Raw genomic sequence first — 21,349 nt, forward strand, 5'->3', positions numbered from 1 at the left:
CAAGAAACCAAAGATGAGTCAAACCTGTTAGATTTAATTATGCAGTTTTTATCCATAAGCTATTCTAGTAAAGTAGTTTTATCTCAAGGCAGAGAAATGGCAGGCATCTAGGGAGGTTTCTCTGCATTTAAATGCCTGACCATCTAAGACAATGTTATTATATTGTCTTCTGTTCTCTTATCGCTATTTGGTGTCGCTCTATATCTGTACCAGGTTTCTGCTATACTTTTATGTCCTCTTTTAAAGCTACCATGAAATCATTATCTTTCCAACCAAAGGTTGGACCAGAAATACATGTAGTCCTTGTAAAATATAACTTAATAAGCACTCCGAGCTAGTGTTGTTACCTAATAGTTCCTGTGTCCATTCCATTCCCCATCTTCTTCCTCCCTCTTTCCCTTTGTGCTGGTTGTTGAGACACCATCCAACTGCCCTATCCAGATTTTGATCTGCCATTAAAGAATGCTGTCATCTCACTGAAGTTCTTCAAATTACCTGAGGTTTCAAGATTAAATTAAATATGTACTTTTTTTTCCTAATAGCATGAAGATGCTGTTCCAAAGGATGAAGCAGAGGGCTTTGCCCGGAAACCAAAGCAGCGACCAAGACCTGAGCCACTCTTCATACCACCAAAAGCTGGCACCTTTATTGCACCTCCTGTTTATTCTAACATTACTCCGTATCAGAGCCACTTACGGTCACCCGTCCGTCTGGCAGATCATCCTTCGGATAGGAACTTTGAGCTACCTCCTTACACTCCTCCGCCAATTCTTAGTCCAGTGAGAGAAGGATCCGGGCTATATTTCAATGCTATCCTCTCTTCAAGTGGCCATTCGGTTCCACCTCCAATGACTCCTAAAAGTGCTCACAGAACTCTGCTTAGATCAAGTAAGTTCCACTTTATCCTTCCTTCTTGGCTAATTTATGATTAGGAACTGCAGACTAATAGGAGTAAGGAAGATCATGACTTTAGGAGGTGTGGTTATGTGCAACTGGGACGACTTTGTGATAGTCTGGGGAGCTAGGATGGAGGAAATGCAATGTTGCTTCCAACGGGGCATGCATGTTAAAATGCATTCACAAGCAATCTGCAACACCCCCTATTGACGTTCTTAGGAATGGAAAAGTCAGCTCCTCTAGAATACATTGTCATTATCTTGAACTGAGAGGACAGTAAGTAGTTATTGCTAAGATATAGATGGTGACTGGAAGGTAAGTTCTTGGTCATCCTAAACTCCTTTAGCATATGGGTACCATTTTTGAGAGATGGATAGCTCCAATCATATTTACAAGCTGTGTGAAGAATAGATTTCAAATGTGAAGATGAGCTATCTGAGCAGTTCTTTCTTTTCCTTGCAGATAGTTCAGAAGTTACCCCTCCTGTTCTTACAGTAGTGGGGGAGGCCACCCCAGTCAGCATTGAACCGTAAGTACCCAGTATATTCTTAGCCTGGTAGTAAACATGCTTCCTTTCTTCCTCTTAAACCTTCAAGTACAGTCAATGTATCTCTTAGAAACATTAAAACTATTCCTATCGGTGACTCAAAAAATAAATTGTCTTTATTAAAAAATACTCCATACGATAAATAATGTTTGGGCAAATGCACCTTGTAATTCTGGTGATGTTAACTGCTTTGTGTTACCGCTCGTCTGTCTCTGGGCTAAAATACTGTTGGCTAGCTAAAGGTGAATCTGTCCTGTTTTGTTGTATACAGATCCTTCTTTGTATGCTGTATGTTTGTTTTAGAGTGGGGAGATAATGCTCCCTGAGAAGAAGGCCAAAACGTAGTATGGAAAAACATAGTTAGCTCTCACGCAGACTGGTCAGATTGCAGGTTATCCACGCACTGTGCATTAGCTGCAGCGCAACTGTGAACGCGACTTTGTTCCCTCCTGGGCTAGCTCAGTCTGAAAGCACTACAGCCAGTTGCGTACAGTGTGAGTGGCCTGAGCTAATAACCCTCATTAGGTTTTTTTAGCTGGCTGTGTGCTGGGAGATCTCGGACATATGTGGACCCAGCAGTGCTAGGGAACACAGTTCAGGGTTACTGAAGCTGGAGTTAGGAGCTTAGGCTTGGTGACAGTCCTGCTGAACCTGAGCAGAGTAGCACAAAAAAAAGAGGAGCAAATGTCTCTGCACAGCCCTTGCAAACCCTCTGAGAGTGTTATCAGTTCAAGTTCAGTGCTGTAGAACTACAAGAAGGTAGTTCCAATTCATTATTATACCTAGGTTAATGAACTCTTGCAAAATCTAAACATGGAGATGCGTAGCATGGAAACACCCATATGGCAGAAAAACACTCATGTGGCTCTGCATTGCTGACTCTGTGCAGTCAAGAGTCTCTGCTCTAACGCTGCACCGTATCCTGTAACATTTGAGATATTTAATTCAAACTCTCCCCAAATAAATACCAGGTTTCTTTTACTTTTTCTTCCAAAATAGCTTATATTTCAAAAATTGACTGGAGCATTTGCTGTCAACTTATTTTTTCTGACCCTTTTTCCATGCTGCCTTCCTGTTTGAAGCTGAGTTTTCTGCACTTTAGGCAACAGGCTGTCCTGAGCAAATGTTGCAATTGTGAATGAACCCAGATTATTCTTGTCACCTTTGCAAATCCCTTGCAGGCTGAGCCCATTCACAGAAATCAGAACATTTGGTGTTGTTAAATCTGTTTTGAAAATGGCTTAATCCATCTTTGTTGTTGGTTCATTTCACACTAACCCAGGGGAACCTCTTCTTGAACAGTTACTTTCTGTTTCCTTCCAGGTCTTCATCTTTGATCTCTGTGGTGCATTTGTCTTTGGCGGTTGTGTCTGTTGGTTTAAATTGCTGAAGCTAATGCCATGAAGTTAGCTGCAATTTTAGTTGTGTGTGAAAATTTTCAAATTTGTTGCTAGAAGTTTCAAACCATAGTAACTTAATAATACAAGCTCATTTCCTGTTGCCAAAAGGGAGTTGGGTACAAAGAGTTGTCTTGCTATCATGTTAAGTCTTAGTGAACAGATGCTAATGCAGGTAGATAGCTTTAACTTTTAACCAAGATAAATTAACAAACTGGTGTAATTCTGTGTTGTTGAAGTAATCAGTTTGCTACTCTAAAGCTAGTTTGTGCAGCACTGTTGTAGTCAGTTATGTAGACATATCTTCTATAAAGGAAATAAGTCAGGAAGAATTTTTTTTTAAGAAAAAAAAAAAGTTTAATTTGATTTGTAGTCTTTACTCAGTCAGAAGTTGACTGTAAGTTGTGATTACCTGATACTGTGTTCTTAATTGCTTGTGCTTTGCCAGACTTTCTGCTAATGCTTCTTAAAAGGTCACTTCATTGCAGAGATTTAGAATAGGAAATGCGATAATGAAACTTAATTCTTCTATTTGTGAAGTAGTACAGTGGGCAGCTGGTGTCAACAGATCTTTGTGTCCTACCGGTTTTGCAGTTCAGTTGCTTTTAAGTCTTAGTCACCCCACAGCTGGCCAGCCTTAAGTATAGCTACGGTGCATCAGCTGTGAATTGCCTTCCCAATTCTGGATGTTACCGTGTTTGGCCGTATAATGGAATGTTGCAGGAGCACCACTGGTGCTTACAGGCAAAAGCTTTTGCTGTACTGAAATCCAGGCTTCATGTGGTAAGCCCCAGCTCAGAGCAGGCCAAATGAAATCACGTTACTCAGGTCAACTCTTGCAGCAGAAATCCAGTTTTGAGCAATGAAGGTACAAGGTCTAATTCTTGGGATTTTCTAGTCCAGGCATGCCATATTCTAAATTTAGTTCCAAGATTAAAACTAACTTCTGATAGCCTTTCAAGAAGGCCCACATTCTTTCCCTCCAGCTTTTCCAATTGCCTCTCCCCCCTCACATGTGAAGTCAGAGGAGTTTGTGTCTTGGGACACAAAATGCCCCAAATTTCTCAATGTAGTAACAGCCTTTTTAACTGTTTCCACTTGATGGCAAAATGTCAGTTTCCAGCAGTCATCCCTTGTATAACCCATAACCCCCTCCTCCCCTCCAAAACCACATACCAAAAGAATAAGCGAGACTAATCACGATGAGCAGAAAATTCCATATTAATGTTATTCTGCAGTCCATCACAGTGTGCTGAAAGGAGGACTTAGCAGTGGTTTTGTTTGTTTGCTTTGGTTTTTTGAGCAAGGTCATCTCAGTCTTGCAGGAAATCTCTTGCTTTTTATTTTTGGTCTGGATTGTGCTGTTTCTGTCCAAGATAGTTAAGACAGATGAAGGAAAAATGGAAAGCTATATAGTGTTATAGTTTTAATAGACTTCCATACCTGTGAAACACTCAAAACCAAACTTTGAGGTTTCTTGGGGGTCTTCGTTTTCCATGCAAATTCCACTTAGAGTGTGCATTTAAAATTGATTTACTGTTGAGTATCAGACCCTGAAACAGTTAAAACCATGGGTATCAGAGTTGAGACATTTTCAACTGCTTTAGTTCTCCCCTGCCCACAGCCATGATGAAGTGTGTATTGTTCCTATTGCTTTACCTTCAATAGGTATTGGAGATAGTGGTTTTGGGAAAATGACAGGTAGTATGTGGCAGCCTGTGTAAAACTTTCCAGCTAGATCTGTCGTGCTGGATGTCACCTTGTCGCCTGCTGGAAGGAAGTTGACATCAGTCTGTGTGTCCAGCAGATTCTGCTTGTCCAAGGAGGGATCCCACCCTGTCAGTGTCGAGCTGCTGCCGAATGGGTGGATGAAATCAGAACAAGTGTGTAGGGAGAGTTCTCTTCTGCATCTCTTTGTTTATACGCACATGAATTGCAAACCATTCCCCTCAAGTGTGAGGAAGTAGATCTGGACCTGCTGTAAATGCAAAAGAAATAGTTTGTAAAATCACTTTTTATGTGTGTTAGAAGTCAGCCATTTGTTTTAAATGCAGGCTTTTCCAGCTCATGATATCTCACGATGCAGATGCTTGCTGGCAATACCAAAGTGATGTATTAGGCAGAAAAAAGGAATGAAGGTGTCTCCTTCCCCTTCCATACCAGAAAATTATACCCTCTTCCTTCCCTTTGATACCAGAGTCTCCCAGGACTTCAAAGCATCCTATTGGAACTTTCATAATAGACACACATGTGTCATTTCAGAACAGCAGAGGACCAGAGAAGTCTGGAGGCTAGCGTCTCAGATTGTTTGATATTCCTTATTGTACTAGATCATGCCTTTCCTCTGGTAATTGTGTTTCCCCTCATGCTGGGGAGGAACCAAGCCAAGACTTGAGAATTATAGCAAGCCTTGCCTTGGGCAGAGAGTTTGGCCTTTTTTCTAAAGAAGCAACTCCAGAGTTTAATCAGTTTGTGGGCACTGCTTGATCTCTCTCTCAAAAAAAAAAAGAGCCTATTTCTCCATCCTTTACTATTACAGGAGCTAGCAGCATGGTGCTAGTTGACTGACATCTAAAAGAGAAACATTTTTGCCTTAAGCATAGATATCTTATTTCAGAATAGATTTTCATTATATGTTAAGTGGTTTGAGGAGCAGCTTTTCTCATATATCTTGGTTTTCTGAAGGGTCTCGTTGCTACCTTAGGTTGGACATTTCTTTTTCTCTCTCTTCTGGACTTCTGAATTACATGCATAGTTACTATATGACTCAGAAAGTTGTTCTTTGACTTATTTTACACAGAGTTTGCGTAGCTACTGCTGTTTCTGTGTATTTTGCCACTGAGTAAGAGATGTAGAGGAATGACAAAGGACATCCATGCTCTTGCTGCTTGCTGTGCTATTGGTGTAGACCTCCAGACCTCCAAGTCTGGTAGAGCAGTCTGTCAGTGGTGGTTCTTACTTACCTCTGTGCACAAAATTGTGTTTGCTCGTACAGAGTAGAATCTCTGTGGATGGTCACTTGATTTAAAGCAAGTGTCGTGCTCTGTGGATTGCATATTGTGAAAGATCTGTCCTCTAATTCAGAATCTAGAAGTGTGAGATTGTTGCTGAAAGAATGGGCTTTGGCTTTGATATGGAATGAGCAGTACAGCTTTCATTGGTTTATATTTTTGGTTTCAATTGTTAGAAATAGTTTCTAGAAGGTACTAGCTTGTGTCAAGGTTGTAAAGGACTACACTTTGAGACTGATCCTGCTTTGAATGGGAAGTTGGCCCAGATAGTCTCCAGAAGTCCTTTTCAACCTAAGTGATGGTATGATTCTGTAGTTACGGCTGGCAGAACATTAATACTAAAACAGGCTCACCTATCTTATGTGTGAAGAGCAAGCTTGCCGTAGAAGTCTGTGTGACAGCCTCTCAAAAAGTGATTATTATTGAAAGCAAATAACTGTTTTTTGAGCAGTTATTGGAGGATCCTAATCTAAATACAATTTCAACCAGTGTTGATAAGATGATGGAAACTGGTAATGGATATAAAACCTTTCACCCTTTGAGTCGTACTTATTAGTGTAACCTACAACACCTGAAAGCTGCTCATATGATATGCAAGAGCCTGCTGCATTTCAGTTCCTTCATAATTAGTGCTTCTAGCAGAGATGATGACTTTCTGGATATTGTAAAGGGGGCCTGACCATTACTTTTTATCTTTTCTGCAGGCGAATAAATGTAGGAACTCGCTTTCAAGCAGAAATCCCATCACTCCAAGACAGATCTCTGGCAGCAGTTGATGAACATAAAGCAGAGCTGGTGTGGCAGCCGTGGGGCGACCTGGAAACCAACAAAGTCACCCAAGAGAATGGTAAGAATATGAAAGGCTGGTAAATAGGACTGAATTGTCACAGTTCTTGTAGAGGTAACCACATATCTACTGTAGGCACAATTTAAAATCTCTCAGAGCTGCCAGTCAATGACATGTTTGAGTGGTCTTGAAAACTGTCTTAGGAGTAAAACTTGTTTATCAGGTTGTGTGTGGCAGGGGGGATATTGATAGAATTGGTTTTTTAATTGGTATAAAATGGGACCATTTGTTACTGGTCAGGCAAAGCGCAGCCTTTTGCTCAGTGAAGCTTCCTTGTCTTTGTTAACATTTGAATGCCATGTGCACTTCTGTATTTTCAAGGGATGTTCTAGACATAACAGTATTTTGAAAGAATCGAGTTGTAGATGGAAGTCAGGATGAGGAAGCCAGAGTTGTGGCAGCTAGTAGCAAACATGCACTAACAGCAGACAGCTCCCCAGGGGTTGTGGCATGTATAAATCCTGAAGGGAAGAGGAAGTTGGCAGGTTTGGAATAAATGTTTCTGAGAGAGAAAAAAGGATATTGTGAAATAGAAATTCACGATATAAAGGGGGATTAAGGAAACCTCTGAGTTGAAGGGAGATGAAGACATTATAGGAGGGAGGAGATGTGCAAGAAATTCCATGTATAAATAGTGCTGCATGCAGAGTAATGCCACATGACCTTGCAGTCTAATGAGTTCTTGTATCCAAATTTGACCCAGATAAATTTGCAAGGACGTTAAACTTATCTGAGGGTTTTAAGTTTGTTATGTCTAGCCCCTGCTTCAAGAGGGCTGGACATGACTGATGATGTGAATCCTATAGGAAACTCCATTTTAATCTTCTTATCTGAATTTGTTTGGTACCTCTGTGGAAATAGTGGAAAACCTGCTGGCTGCTGCCTGTTCAAGCATTTTTCCTGGGGCTGGAACCAACCAGGAGCTGGCGCTGCATTTCTTACATGAAGCAAAGGGAAGCATTCTGGTGAGTCTGCCCAGCTTTTCACCTTGATGTGGTCAAATATATTAATGAAGGCCAGGTAACCTGTCATTCGTGAGAGGAGAGCCTTGCAAACTCCTTCCTATGCATCCGGCTCCTGCTCTTTAGTGTCCCTTGGATGTCCCTAAAGTGGGTTCTGCCTGATGTACAGTGCCATGCTTGCTTACTGTTTTGCATATTTCCAACTTTGATGTGTTTGGCTTTTTAGCAAACAGATCGACAGTTTACCAGGGCAAGTGAGCTGAGACTGCTAAATGAATCTTAAATGTTGTCTTCCTGGGAAAATGACCATGTTGGAAGGAAAAATAAGCTGGAGCTGAAGCTGAGATACAAAGTGTAGCGCCTTGCTCCTCTTACTTTTGGCAGGTCCATTTAACTTCTCTGTGCATGTTTATAGAACGGCTGTGCTGCTAACTTTCTGTCAGTATTCTAAGACATGAAACCCTTTCATAAATGCCCTTTGACACCCCTGGGAGGTAATATCAAAGAGCAGGACATTGCATACAGCGCAGGCTTGTCATCCTTTTATAGTTTTATGATTGATTTAATGTGGCATAAATTAGCCCTGTGGTCAGGAGCATTCTACACTTTTGCCTGACTGCTTGTTTCCTGTCCCCTGTAATGGGCTAGCACTGACACTTGTGAGACTATATTGACCTGCATTGAAGAAGAGAACAATAAAAAGTGATTTGTGTGTGTATGTGGTAGGTTTCTGCTAGGTAAGTTCCCAGAACTAGCCCACCATTGTGAATGTTGTTGCTGGCATTAGGGAGGAACAGGACTGCCCCTGGCAGCAAGAGCTCCCTGTTAAGGTGGTTTAAACTGCTAATGGTAGCCTGACTCCATTCTCTTCTTCCTGCTAATTTTGAAAGCACTTCCAGTTAAAATGCAAGTAAAAAGCATCTTGAAAGGTCTTTTTTTGTGTGGATTCTTTCAGTCACGTGACTGCTCTATTTTATTTTGCAATATTGCTTAGTTAAGTGAGATAAGATCACAATGACTTGAATGTTTAAGACATCATTTAGGGCAGCATTTTTGGATGTGAGCATGTAACTTAGGCCTTCAGAAAATTAGAGGAAACTGCTGCAGAGTCTCTGTCTATGGATTTAATTCTCTTCCAATACTGCTGTGCTTGCATTGGAAAGCGTCAATTCACAGAGACATAAGGAGATGCCAAGAGCTTACCACTTGCCTGTGGTACCTGAGACTCAGTGGATAGTCAGGAATATGTTTTTTAAAGTTGTCCCAAATGTTAAACTGTGCTACAGTTCTTTTCAGTTAGCTTGCCAGAAAGGAGAGGGTTAACAATTGCCTGATCTTTGTTTTAAATACCCCAAATGTTAAATGAGTTATTTTATTTGTGTTTATCTTAGGGAGCTTTGACCAAACTACTACTGAAGAGGCCGGTACGATCGCCTACCCACCCTTTGGCAGATTATCACTACACAGGTTTGTTAACCAGAATAACTCTGTGCTGCCTGTCTATCACAAAGGAATTATTCTATACTTTTCTGCTCTTTTGGGCAACTCTGTAACATTACAGTAAGATTAAAAGATCACTCTTCTCTTTGGTAAACCAAATAATGGCTTGCCAGGAATTTTGCCTGTTCAAATTATGACACTTCTATAACGTAAGAAACACTGAATGTCTCAGAATATGTGCGTGCGTGTATTTGCATGTGTGTGTTTGTTCTGATTTCCTTTATGGGGAAAAGGGCATGTGATCCCTTACACTAAGCCACAGAGAATGCAGAAAGATAGCTGGTGTGTCCAAGAAAGGCTGTGGTAACCTCAGAACCACAGCTTCTCTGGCATGAATTTCCAGGGTGGAGTTAAGGGGGGGCGGTTTATGGGAAGAGTTTTCAAGCTTGACGAAGAAAGCTCAGCCAACTATCGATGCCTGTCAAAAGTTTTGCAAAATTTGAATGCTGTAAACTGCCTTTGTAGTCTTGTACCTAATTAGAAAATAGTCAGCCGTGTGACAGTTGGCTCAGTGATCTAGAGTAACCCTAGCCACCTGAAAGACCTGACGTAAGGTGGTAGAGACACATCTAATAGCTGGCACCACAAAGCATAGAAATTACATTTCTTCATTATTACACACTCCTGCTATAACGTTTGGGAAATATTATTTGAGTAATATCTGTCAGGCAGGAGGAGATTCCAAAATGTGTTTATTATTAGTGGCAAGGGTGCTAGGATAGTAGGAATGTTTGAGATGTAATAAGTCTTCAGGTATAGTGGATTGCTGCTGAAAAATAAAATGTAATGGCTGGGCCACCACAGAGTGTGTCCGTTCACCTTGCTGTTTTGCTGGAAAACATTTTGGTTCCTTTAATCAACTGGTTTTTGCAAGCTGAAGTGAGTTAGCCTGTGGTGATGAGTACGAAATTTAACACAAAGGAGGTAATGAGAGGAGGGCTCAGGTGGAGCAGTAGGGATGGGGTTAACAGCAGTCTGCAGTTACGCTGCCTCAGGTGTGATGGGAGACTGCACCCTTGGATGTGTGTATTCATCTTACTTAAGGTGAACATGAAGAAAAAGTAGAAGACATTTGAAATTGCGAGGGTTTCCCTTACAACTTTTTTTTTTTCTACAGGATCAGACAAGTGGAAAGTTGCTGAAAAAAAACTTTTCAACAAAGGCATTGCAATCTACAAGAAAGACTTTTTCTTGGTCCAAAAGCTTGTAAGTTACTTTTTTTTTTTAATGACAGAAATGATACATTCTTACATGTTTGTTGAACATTTAATACAGGGAGTTCAATCCTGATGTTTCTGAAATGTCGGTATTAAGCATTATGCAAGTCCTGCACTCAAAAGATTTCAGAGAAATTTTACCATCCAGCACAGCATAAAACCTCACTAGAAAGCTACAACAAGAGTGTTTGTTTTGCTGTTGTTGTGTACTTAACTCTTGTACTTACCGCATTACTTCTATTAGTCCACACTGCAGATATCACTTATACAGGGTGTATTTATAGAGAGCTGGTAATGTTCCAGTATGGCTTAAATGGCTTGCTTATAAAACTAAATAGAAACACATCCTTGCTACTGATGAAAAGGACCAAAGAAGGGTATGTGAATGAATGATGCATCCTTTAGGATCTTTCTTTCCAGTTTTCTGTGACAGTGATAATAAAAGTGATCATTCCCATCTATTTTCATGAGGGGCGACGCTTCAGTGGGGGGGAAAATCACTGAAGGAGAGTGCAAAACCAGGAGCTGCATACGTATTTACCAAATAAATTTCCAAAAGGCATTTAAGTTGCAAAACACCAGAAGCTAAGAATATATTTCAAAAACTTCAAAAAAAATCACTGATAGAGAATATGTAGACAGTCACGGGTCTGTACTGATAATTGCCTGCCACCATATGTGTATGAAATGCATGTGGCCGAAATGGGAAAGGGCTGCAAACCTTCTTTTCCATTTTTGGATCGGTATTCTGGTCTGGTCTTCTCTGAAGTGCTTCTTGAAAATAAAGCTCCCCCATAAAACTGAAAGGCTGCTCTTAAGCCTGACAGCTCAGTTGGAACATTTTGGAGGCTAAGATGTGCATTAAGCTTACTAAGTGCCCGGTTCTGTCACCTTTACATTGAGCAGGTTTTCTTTGGAAAGTTGGTCCTGTAGTTCTCAGTGAATCACAGTGTGGCAGTAGGGGATGGGGTGGGACATACAGGTGGCCATGACACAGGAAAGGCGGCTTTAGCAGCAGTTGTGGTACAATGGAGACTACTGAGGAAAGAAAATACAAAGTGTATTTCTTGCACCTTTATTAATTGTTTATAAGCCTTCTTAAAATCATGTAATCCATTGGACTTTTTATGTATTTTAAATACTAGATAAAAACCAAAACAGTGGCTCAGTGTGTGGAATTCTACTACACATACAAGAAACAGGTGAAAATTGGTCGGAATGGGACCTTAATCTTTGGAGACATTGATGTTGCTAATGAGAAATCTATGAAAGATGAAGCTGAAGTTGACATCAAGGTAATGACCTAGATTTCTCTCACCTCTTGTGGGCTGTGGTGTGAAGTCTGATTTTGTGTGTTGTCTCATTTGCTGGTAAAATCAAAAGCATAAACAATCTGCTGTGAGTCCAGACTCACATGTCCTGTGTCACATAATGACATTTACTTACAGACACCAAAATTAACAGTTACTTTATCTTCTGGTGAAGAGTTCCCATAGGTTTGCACGTGTTCTTCCTCTCAGAAGGGACATTTACAGTGAAGAACAGGGTCATATGGAGGAGGAGGAGGAGGAGGAAGAGGAGGAGGCAGAGGAAGGGTTGGATAACAGAAAGAAGAGCTCAGTTCCTCTTAAAGATGAACAGACACTACAAGATGGTGTAACAGTAAGTGCTGCATTGTGCATGCTGTGCTTTCTATGTCCCCTTCACTCTGCAACTGGTTTAGAAAACACCAGGTGTGCACAGTTCCGGATGTAAAACGGTTCCACCTCTAACTTCTCCCAGAGCCAAGAGACTGGGCTGAGGTAGCTTAGAGTATTACTGGCAGCCAGACTGTGTGCTGTGGTGGGAGAACTGGGATGATGAGTAAGGGGGAAAAAAAAAAAAAAGCAATATCCTTCTTTTTGTGATTGGTGCACACATAGGACCATGACAAGAAATGTCCTGAAAATATCCTGAAGACTTTCTCATTAAGTTAAAACCTTGGTCTGGAATAAATGAAGCACAGGAGCTCAGCTGTTGTTTTCTTTCTGATGGTGAGTTTAATTTTCAGTTTCCCTTAACTGTTCCCCTCTCTCCAAAGGACGATGATGACAATATGAGGAGTCAGGAGGCAACTGTCACGGGCAGAATTGGAAGGAAGCCACGGGAGGCAACAGTGAAGCCTCGAAAGCCTATAACGGCTCCAGTGCAGAGGAGGCGGCGGAAACAGAAGATAAAATCAGATGCTAGCAGTAAAACTCCGAACACAGAAAACACATTTCCATGTAAAAAATGTGGCAGGTAAGAGCAACTCCACTTGCAGCAATAGTCCCAGAATTGCAGCAGGGCATCTCCTGTGGAAGCTTATTCTCAAATGAGCTTTCCTTCTGTCTGTTTAGGCCAGAGACACTGGCAATAATTTTAACAACTTATTACCCCACTAATACTCGATTACGGATTTTTACATATATTGATATTAAGATACTAGTACTTGGATAACTACCTGCTGACTGTTTTCCCTCAAATGGAATGAGACACCACCTGCATTTCAGCTCTGTGCTGTATTTGGTGTCAAGTTGCACTTTCAAACAGCTGCTGTATTGCTCCTCTGTAATGCCTACACTTTTGTAACGAATATTTTTTATGTATTTGGTAGATCACATATGAGGAACATCATATAGAATTATGCTACAGCAGTAGATATTAGCCCAGTTCATCTGGTTAAACTTGCACGCATCTTCTGCATCTAAAATACGCTTGTCTTTCCTCACACAATTCTAATACTTTTTGCAGGTTTGTTACCACCGGTTTCATAAATGTCAAGAAAATTCAGTTCCCTACAAAAATCGCTTACTCTTAAAACAGCAGAGGGTCTTGTAATACCAGTGGGGATCCCTTTATTTTAAAAAGACAGTAATCTAGGGGATGGCAAGAAAATGCAATCTCTGTCTCGTTACATCACATGGGGTGAGTCAGGAGGAAAAAGCTCAAGTGTTTCTAGCTGTGTGGACAAGGCTCAGGAGTGACATTTGCCTGTTTTTCACCTCCGTGTTTACTGTATTTTTGCAGCATAGGGGGAATGCCTAAAAACCAGGGCCCTGTCGTGTTAAGCAGCGTGTGCGTGTTTCAGATACCAGCGCTGCCCCTCTGAATTTAGAAAATTGAGGAGCTGAATGAGAGATAAGAGGAAATGGCCATGTTAAGAAACAAAGCAAAGTGGTTTGAGGGTGCTCAGGATCTCCTGCCAGCATCCCACCTAGTGCTGGCACACGCCGCATCTGAAGTGGTGTTTGCTGTAGGTGCTGCATCGCAGTGCCAGCGTGAGCTCCTGGGCTGAAGCTCACAAACCACAGGCTGGAGCAGCAGAAGCTCTTTTGGAGGATTAATGAAGGAGGCTGTAGGAGAGACCAGTGCTAAACATACACGTGTGCTTCCTCAGGGTGTTCTACAAGGTGAAGAGCCGCAGCGCTCACATGAAGAGCCACGCGGAGCAGGAAAAGAAGGCAGCTGCACTGAGGCAGCAAGAGAAGGAGGCGGCAGCAGCGGTGGCGGCGGCGGCAGCCCACAGCCAGGCCCAGCAGGAAGAGAGCAGCGAGAGTGGGAGCAGCAGCAGTGGAAGCAGCAGCGTGAGCTCGGATGAAGATGGAGAAATATAGCAGCAGACCAGAAGTGGAGGGAGTAGCAAGGCTGGACCCAACCTCCCTCTTGGTGGTCTCGCTTTTTTTGCTTGCACTTTTCTTACCTGAACCATCAGGTCTCAGTTTCAGTGCTGCCGTTTCCTCATGCCACATGTTCCACTTCACCTTGCCAGTACTGACCAAGCCGGAATGGTGGATGAAAAGATTTGTTTCAAGTTGGATTTTTTTTTTTTTTAAACAGATAAGATTTCTATTCTATTTATAATGATACCTGAGGTACATAATAGAACAATGTCACCTGCAGTGGAAATAAGTTCTCTCTCAGGTCAGTCAGACCTTTCTTTTTGTACTTGTCAGGAATCATAACAGGACTCTTGGATATAAAGGTTTCCAGATCAGAGCAAGAAAATGATGCTCTGCTCTGAGCTAATTGTATCCAGTTACTGTGACACTGGTGATTTCTAGATGTTTCCTTTCTCAGCAAGTTCTCCTTCCTGTTACACTTTCCTGGCTTGCTTCCTGAGCATTTATTCAGGCAGCCAACAAGTTTTGTGGGAAGATGGTGTGCACTTTTGTCCTCTGCTTCACAAAAATGAAAAGTGGGATGAACAAGACACTCCTCTTCCTTTTGAGAGGAAGTTTTATTTTTCAGAAGGAAGCCTGATGTGCTTTCTTTTATGCCATTAAGAATGCAGCAATGGATATAAACATATCCTGTGAGATTAGAGTAGCTGTGGGCCTTGTGGCTTGTCTCATCTTGGAAAACAAAATAGTCTGCCTTTGATTAACTTAATGGAAAGTAGTCTGGGCTTCACAAGTGCAATTTGAAATGAAAACTGCTGGCTTTGACTTTGCATAAATGGGAGCAAGTTTGTTTAGTGAAAATGAACCATGACCTTCTTAGGCGCTGGATTGTGTGCACCTCAGAGATGGGAGGAATGAACTCTCATCTCCAGCAGTGACCCCTCTGTGAATGGCTTTTACCTCTCTACACATCCATTTCTTTTTTTGTGGCAGTCCTCATTTCTTCCTTGAAATTGCCATCATCAGGAGCTTGTATGGTGGGGCCCCAGTTTCCCAAATACTTCCCGTCAGACAGTATGTACGTGCGGGAGAAGCTTGCCACTTATTTCCACACCAGTGGCTGGACAGCACTGCCTGTTGGGTTGTCCTGCTGTGAGCCTTGCTCTTTGCTGAGAGGCTGACTCTTCCTTCAGAACTGACACATGCTAATAGCCCAAAAAGTCTAGCCACCCAAAGCCTGCTGGCAAAAGAAAGTTAATAAAAGTAAAGTGGTTCAGGTGACATAGGTGTCAGATTTGCACAGGATTGTTCTGTACATCTTTATAACCCACGTTTATCATTATTTCATAAAGATGCAGAGAATCAGATTGCTTCCTTGCGCTTCGGCTGGTCAGTCCCAGGCCGTGCCCAGCTGCCCCCTCCAGAAGCAGCGCTGACCCCCAGCTTCCTCGGTGCCGAAGGAGCCGGTCGCTCCTGCATTCCTGAGCAGGGATCCGGGGCGGGGGGGGGGTGGTGGTGTTGCTGCACGTGAGCTACAGAGTGTTCCTGACTAGCTGATTTTTCTAAAAAATCTTGACCTTTCAAGCTGCTAGGTAAATTCCAGGTTAGCTATGGAAAGTGGCACTATCTCCAGTGTGCCATCTGGCAATCTTTTCCTGCCCCGTGGCTTTACGCAACTGTGATTGCTTTACTCTCTTGAGTCTGGGAAGCTGTGTATTGTACCATGCTTGCTTTGACATATATATGCCTTTGGATAGAATCCTTTTTCTTAATAGCAGAAATGGTTCCTGCTCTTACAAAATAAGTACTGCACTCATTAAGGACTGCACTTTTTTCAGTGTTAACACTTTTGCCTTTAAATGTTCCATTTTCTGCCAAAGTTGTATTTTTCATTCCTAACAAAATTAGGTTTCCTTTCAGCATTTGGATGACTGTTCCGTGTCCCTACATGCACAGGTCTTGTTGACTAACTAGGCTGTGGAAGCAGATGGCATGTCATGAACTGTTAAAATCATTCAAAAACTGCAAAGAACTAAAAGCTACTAATCTTTAAAAAGAAGCTTAAGCAAGTCAGTCTTCCTATTAAGAGGTTCGATGTTGGTTGTTATCTTTTTCCTTTTGTAAACTGGAGAAAATGCTTGTCTGCTGTGATCCCAGGGTCTTTAGAGAGAACAGAAGCTTTAGCACACTGTGCCAGGACGGACAGTAGGTGAAGCAGCTGGACCTCATGGTCCACTTGTAGTACTGGCATTAATTCCAGTAAAAAGCAATGATGCAGTTAAACTTAAAGCTCTGAAGTATGTTTCTGGGAAGTGGCCAGTAGTTTCCAGATATTGAGAACTGCAGGGCAACAATTCAGAAACAAGCTAGGCTTGTGAGTATATCTAAAAAGGATTTAAAGTAATGTAGATACTATTATACTGTCATAATGAATGTATTTGCCTGGAACCCCAGTGTCGCAGCAGCAGAGCGGTGTGCAGTTACTCGACAGAGACTGGCAAGGCCTAGAAACACATTACGAAGAAATGGAGATGGAGGGGGAACTGGCACACATTGAGAAACATGGCAAAAATGAAGGGGTGTTTTAGGTTGGAGAGGAGATCTTACTAAACTTGAGAACTAAAATAAAGCGAATCAAGCTGTCTTAAGAAAATGCCTTTACGGTCCTTGCTAAGACAGGGCAAAAGCAGTCAGTATGTAACCCCTTAGGACAACACGGAGACTGTTCATATTGGAACAAACCAAAGCTCTGTCTAGCTCCAGGTCTTGTTTCTGACAACGATCAGGAACAGAAGCCTAGGAAAAAGCAAGGGACAGTATGGACTAGCAGGTAGAGTTCTAGGTAGAAATTAGGTGCTAAACTAGAACTTAGGTGTGCTCTCTGGTAAGGCAAATCTGCAGAGAGGTTTGTGCTGAAATGTACCGTTCTCCTTATGGGCAGCAAATTGGGACGTTTCTCTGCCTTTTACTCTTCTGCTCTGTGTATCACCTGCGGTTACTCCGTGTATTTTTAGTGTCTGGAAGTATGCCTGGGTGATAATGAGCAAACGTTTAGTCACGGCCCTCAGGAGTTTTCAAGCTTGAAGTAGTTTTAGATATGGCATAGCAAATTATGGTGACTAACAACTGATTGGATGAAATATGTACAAAGATTTAGGGAGCAAATCATGGGGTTGCTCTAAGTACCAATTCAATCTTTCTTTCCGATACGATGATGCTTGAACGCAGGCATTATTGTAGTCTTCCAAAGACCACATCTTTCACTGATTCTTCCTATTTTAGGAAATTGATATTAAGAGTAATTTTTCCTCTCATCAAGGATACACCATTGAGGTGCTGCTAAGAACAAATCAGAGATTTTCTTTAATTGCACAAAAATGGTGTGTATGTTACACACTGAATCCAGTACTTGTTGTTTCTCTCCCACCCTGTGAAGAGACCAGGAAGATTTGATACAGTAAGGCCTGTCACTGGAAGAAAATCAGAAAAGGGCTTTTTCTGAGGATAACCTCTAACAGCTGTGGGTTAGCATGGCTGACCAAAATCACGTAAATGTTCCAAGTAAGTGGCACCAAATGGAGATGTTTCTGAGTGTGTTTACATATTGCTAGCAGACACCAGAGGACCTCTTTTCTCTCATGCTAATAAGTGAAAATACTCCTTTGAGTGTCTTGTTTAAAAACAAACAAGCAAAACCAAGCCTGCTGCCCACTTGCTTACCATAGGAGTTCGGAATTAATCCTACATCTTAATTAGATCCTGCCTACTAGCAAAAGTTGGCAGAGAATTGTTTTAAAAAAAACAAACCAGCCAACCCCCAGCTGTTGTGGACAAAGCATTTGAACTGAATTTATCTAATCTGGAATGAATTCTGTTACTCTCCTTAGTGTGGGGGGAGGGAGTAATTTCAGCGGCCCTTTTACTGCAGCACAGTGTTAATTTAAGGCTGTGTTGTTCCAATTATGATTTTAAAAAAAAAATTGTCTGTGTTCTGTTCATTTGTCTGCTTTAAAACCCTATGCTCATTATTTTCCATCGTTTAAAGGCCTATTTACTGATTCCCATATAGAATAAGGGTTTGCTGTTAATTTAGAAAAAAGGCATTGTATGCTCAGTCATTGAGTTTGAACAAGGTGCCTCTTTGCTTTAGCTGTCTCTTCTATGGGAACAAATACAGGATTTATAGACTGCAATTCTGTAAATGTGTACTAATAGATTTGCCTTTCACAGTGCGAGATCAGGTTTCTGGTGATCACGTACCCAGTAGTCAGGTGGCTGCACTCCAAAACCATTCCCTATCTGAGCCTTGACGCCAGCGTTGGGCGTTGCGGAGATGCAGCGAGAGATCGCGCTTTGCCCTGATCACGTACTTCTGCCTGCTGCCTGCCCTTTACAGATAGACTCGGTCTGTCAGGTTTGTGATCTGCATGGGATAGCATCTCAGTTCTGTAAGACTCTGTGTGTGTACAATTATTAGATAGATGCATGCACTTGTGATGCATATCTGATACAGCTACAGGTGTTTTGCAGTCTAGCTGCAAGAGCAACAGCTGTGCTTTTTAATTTTGTTTTTTGTTTTTCCATTTACCGATACAGGTAACTATCTGAGAGAACTCAACTCTTAAGTTGAAGGCCTACAGGATTCCAATTGGCTGTGCAGGACTTTGGCGTTTTGTTAGCTAGGACCAGGTAGGAACGTAGCTGTTTAAAGGCAGGGCAAAGGAATTTGAAAGCTTAACGGTAACTCATCTATTAATGCCACACTAAACATGCAATGCGAAGTCCAAATTAGCTAAAAATACCCTCTGATTTATCAAACTGAGGCTTTCGGTCATTTTTATCATTGCAACAAGCTTAGATTGAAAGCAACATTCAAAAAAAGTGTTTCCTAAACCACAGAGTGAGCGCTCTCAGCAATTACACACTCTTAGTTCTCCTTCAGGCAGCGGACTAGTAAGTTCCTATACATGCATATCCTATTTTAAAAGAAATGGGAGCAGGGAGGACTGCAGCCATAGAAGTCTTGTCTGCTTTCATACAATGGCACTTTTAGTCCAGTGATTACCTCTGCCAGAAACCTTATCCCAAACCACATTTTCCCACACAAACTTTCTCCTTGATTTATCTTCTGATGTATGCCTGAAAGTTTATAAAGCTTTAAAGAGACAGAGAAGCAGTGTCTACAAATCATGTTTGATTTTTGTGGGGGTGAGTTTCTGTGTAGATTTGTCACTTGGGTTCAGCTGCTTTACTCGCCCTCATTCTCTCCTGTGTCAGATGTTGGGAAGACATACACTTCGAATCCCCAGCTGTCTAAAGATTTTTCTTTCCAAGACTAGGATTCCACTGGCAGCTGAGCCTGAAAAAAAAAACCTTAACTTCTCCAGATTAGAAAACAGCATATATTTTTATAGAAATGTAATTGTATATTTTAAAAACCAGTTTCATGCAGCTTCTCATGTATTTTTCCCCTGGTAGTTCAGATTTGATATAAACTTTTTTTGTGTTCATTCTTTTTATGTTCTGTTTTTAAATTTGTAGTCAAAGCTTTGGTGTACTGTACAGGAGCAGTCAGCCTTTGTAATTACTGTATAAATGCTTTATAATAAAGTATATTACTTTTATTTTAACAAGTGAGCAGACACTTCCTTTTGTGTGTTTGCTGCCTAGGGCACCTTTTAAAAGACTGTTACATGTTTAAAATGTACATATATAAATATATTTACCTGTTGCTGTACAGTTGTGATAGACTGGACTGAATTTATTTTTTGTGTGCTTTTTTATAAAATATTAATACACTAAAGGAAATCTTGCTGATGTGATTGTAATGTACTATGTAACTTATTTACTTAATATCCTCTATATATCTAAAAACCTTTTATTAAATGAGGTTTAAAAAATAGTTTCATAGCTGAGTGTTTTGATGGTATTAGGGGAGTGGCTGGGAGGTCCGGGGCGATAGTGACTGTGATGCATTTGTGCAGAGGAAGCGGTTTGTTAGCTCCTCTGCTTTCTCAACATGCCCACCTCTGTATTTTCCATTTCGAGGCTGTTTCTCAGTGTAAACTTCTCCCTGAGGACACCAGCCCACGGTGTGTTTTACGTCTTACATCCAATAAAATAACGGGCAGATGCAGCTCCAGCTGCTCTACAGGAGTGTTGATGGTGTGTGTGCCCCGCTCCAAGCCGAGCACCTTCCCAGAACGCCAGCAACAACCCTGACAGCGTGTTAGAAATTCCTGGGGCATGGTTCTGGGTCCGCTGGGCTGTAAGGCAGGCCAGCTGGATTCTGACACCACCTCAGACGCCTCCAAAGAGAGCGGGCAGAGCAACGGCAACGTGGAGTAACTTGGTACCAGAGGGGCCTGCATCAGATCTGAGCTCCTGGATGGCTGCGGCTGCCACAGAAGGTAGAGGCTGAAGTAGATCTAGAGCTGCTGGAAAAAGAGTTAACATCTTCCTGCTGCTTAGGAGTTGAAGCTGCTGGTTGTAGAAACAATGATGCCAGTTGTAAATCACCTTGCATCAGATTTTTCAGTGGTAGAGTTTAAAAAATGTTTTAGTAAATACTGTCTTACAGGCTCTTGTCTGTTACCTGAATCTGAGGGGTGATTTAAACATTTTTTTGTTAGACAGCACTAATCGCATTTCCTCTGGCAGCAGCTGGATCTCTCGCTGTGGATTTTAAATATTAATTCAGTTCCATCCATCCTCAGAACAAATGTTCTTCTGTTTTGGTAGTTAAACTGGTTTTAGTTAACTAGGCCACGCGGGTGTTTCTCACACCTGTGGACACTATGAAGTCTTTAAAAGCTGCAAATGTTTCCCTACATAAAGCAGCAGATGGTAGAAAGGTGTATTGGTGACTGGCCTAGATTTCAGGTTAGAATTGAAGGCAGCACACTTGTTTTTATTTTAGTTGTTAATTTATGCTGACAAATTTTTGCATTTCAGTATTCTTGCAAAGCTGGCAGGAGAAAGACTCAGACCAAGACATTAAAAAGCTCTTTTCTTCAGCTTTAATTTACTCCTGTGGATGTGGCTGTCGATCGGCAATAGCATCTGGAGAAGTAAGTGGTGTTTTGCTTGGGGGGCAAAAGAGACTGGTAACGCTGAAGCCTTCGCTTCAGACAGCAGGCAAGACTTTGTTTAAGGCTTTAAATAATGTATTTGCCTCCCTGTCAAAGCCAATAGGCAAAAAGTGCGAAAGGTTGACTACGATGTACTAAAACTGTGAAGCCATGCAAACTGGATGATCAAAAAAGCCACAAGTTTTGGGCATTTTGGTTTTCATCTTTTTTTTTTTTTTTAATTGGTGGATCCAAGCCCA

General features: G+C 41.6%; 1 protein-coding gene across 5 annotated transcripts in view; it reads left to right on the plus strand.

The window, feature by feature from the left end:
* MIDEAS (mitotic deacetylase associated SANT domain protein) overlaps positions 1-19,921 on the plus strand; it is a 59,011-nt gene extending 39,090 nt beyond the window's left edge. For all 5 annotated transcript variants that reach the window (XM_032984669.2, XM_032984668.2, XM_032984667.2 and 2 more), the window contains 10 exons: positions 543-888; positions 1,360-1,426; positions 6,557-6,699; positions 7,561-7,664; positions 9,053-9,128; positions 10,279-10,367; positions 11,524-11,673; positions 11,864-12,040; positions 12,459-12,658; positions 13,797-19,921. In XM_032984669.2, coding sequence (XP_032840560.2) covers positions 543-888; positions 1,360-1,426; positions 6,557-6,699; positions 7,561-7,664; positions 9,053-9,128; positions 10,279-10,367; positions 11,524-11,673; positions 11,864-12,040; positions 12,459-12,658; positions 13,797-14,013 — 1,569 coding nt within the window. In that variant the 3' untranslated portion in view covers positions 14,014-19,921. The remainder of the gene's footprint in view (positions 1-542; positions 889-1,359; positions 1,427-6,556; positions 6,700-7,560; positions 7,665-9,052; positions 9,129-10,278; positions 10,368-11,523; positions 11,674-11,863; positions 12,041-12,458; positions 12,659-13,796) is intronic.
* The last annotated feature ends 1,428 nt before the right edge of the window (positions 19,922-21,349 follow it).

Source organism: Tyto alba, unplaced genomic scaffold (genome assembly GCF_018691265.1).
Source record: "Tyto alba isolate M040663 unplaced genomic scaffold, T.alba_DEE_v4.0 Super-Scaffold_18, whole genome shotgun sequence".
NCBI classification, from domain to species: domain Eukaryota; kingdom Metazoa; phylum Chordata; class Aves; order Strigiformes; family Tytonidae; genus Tyto; species Tyto alba.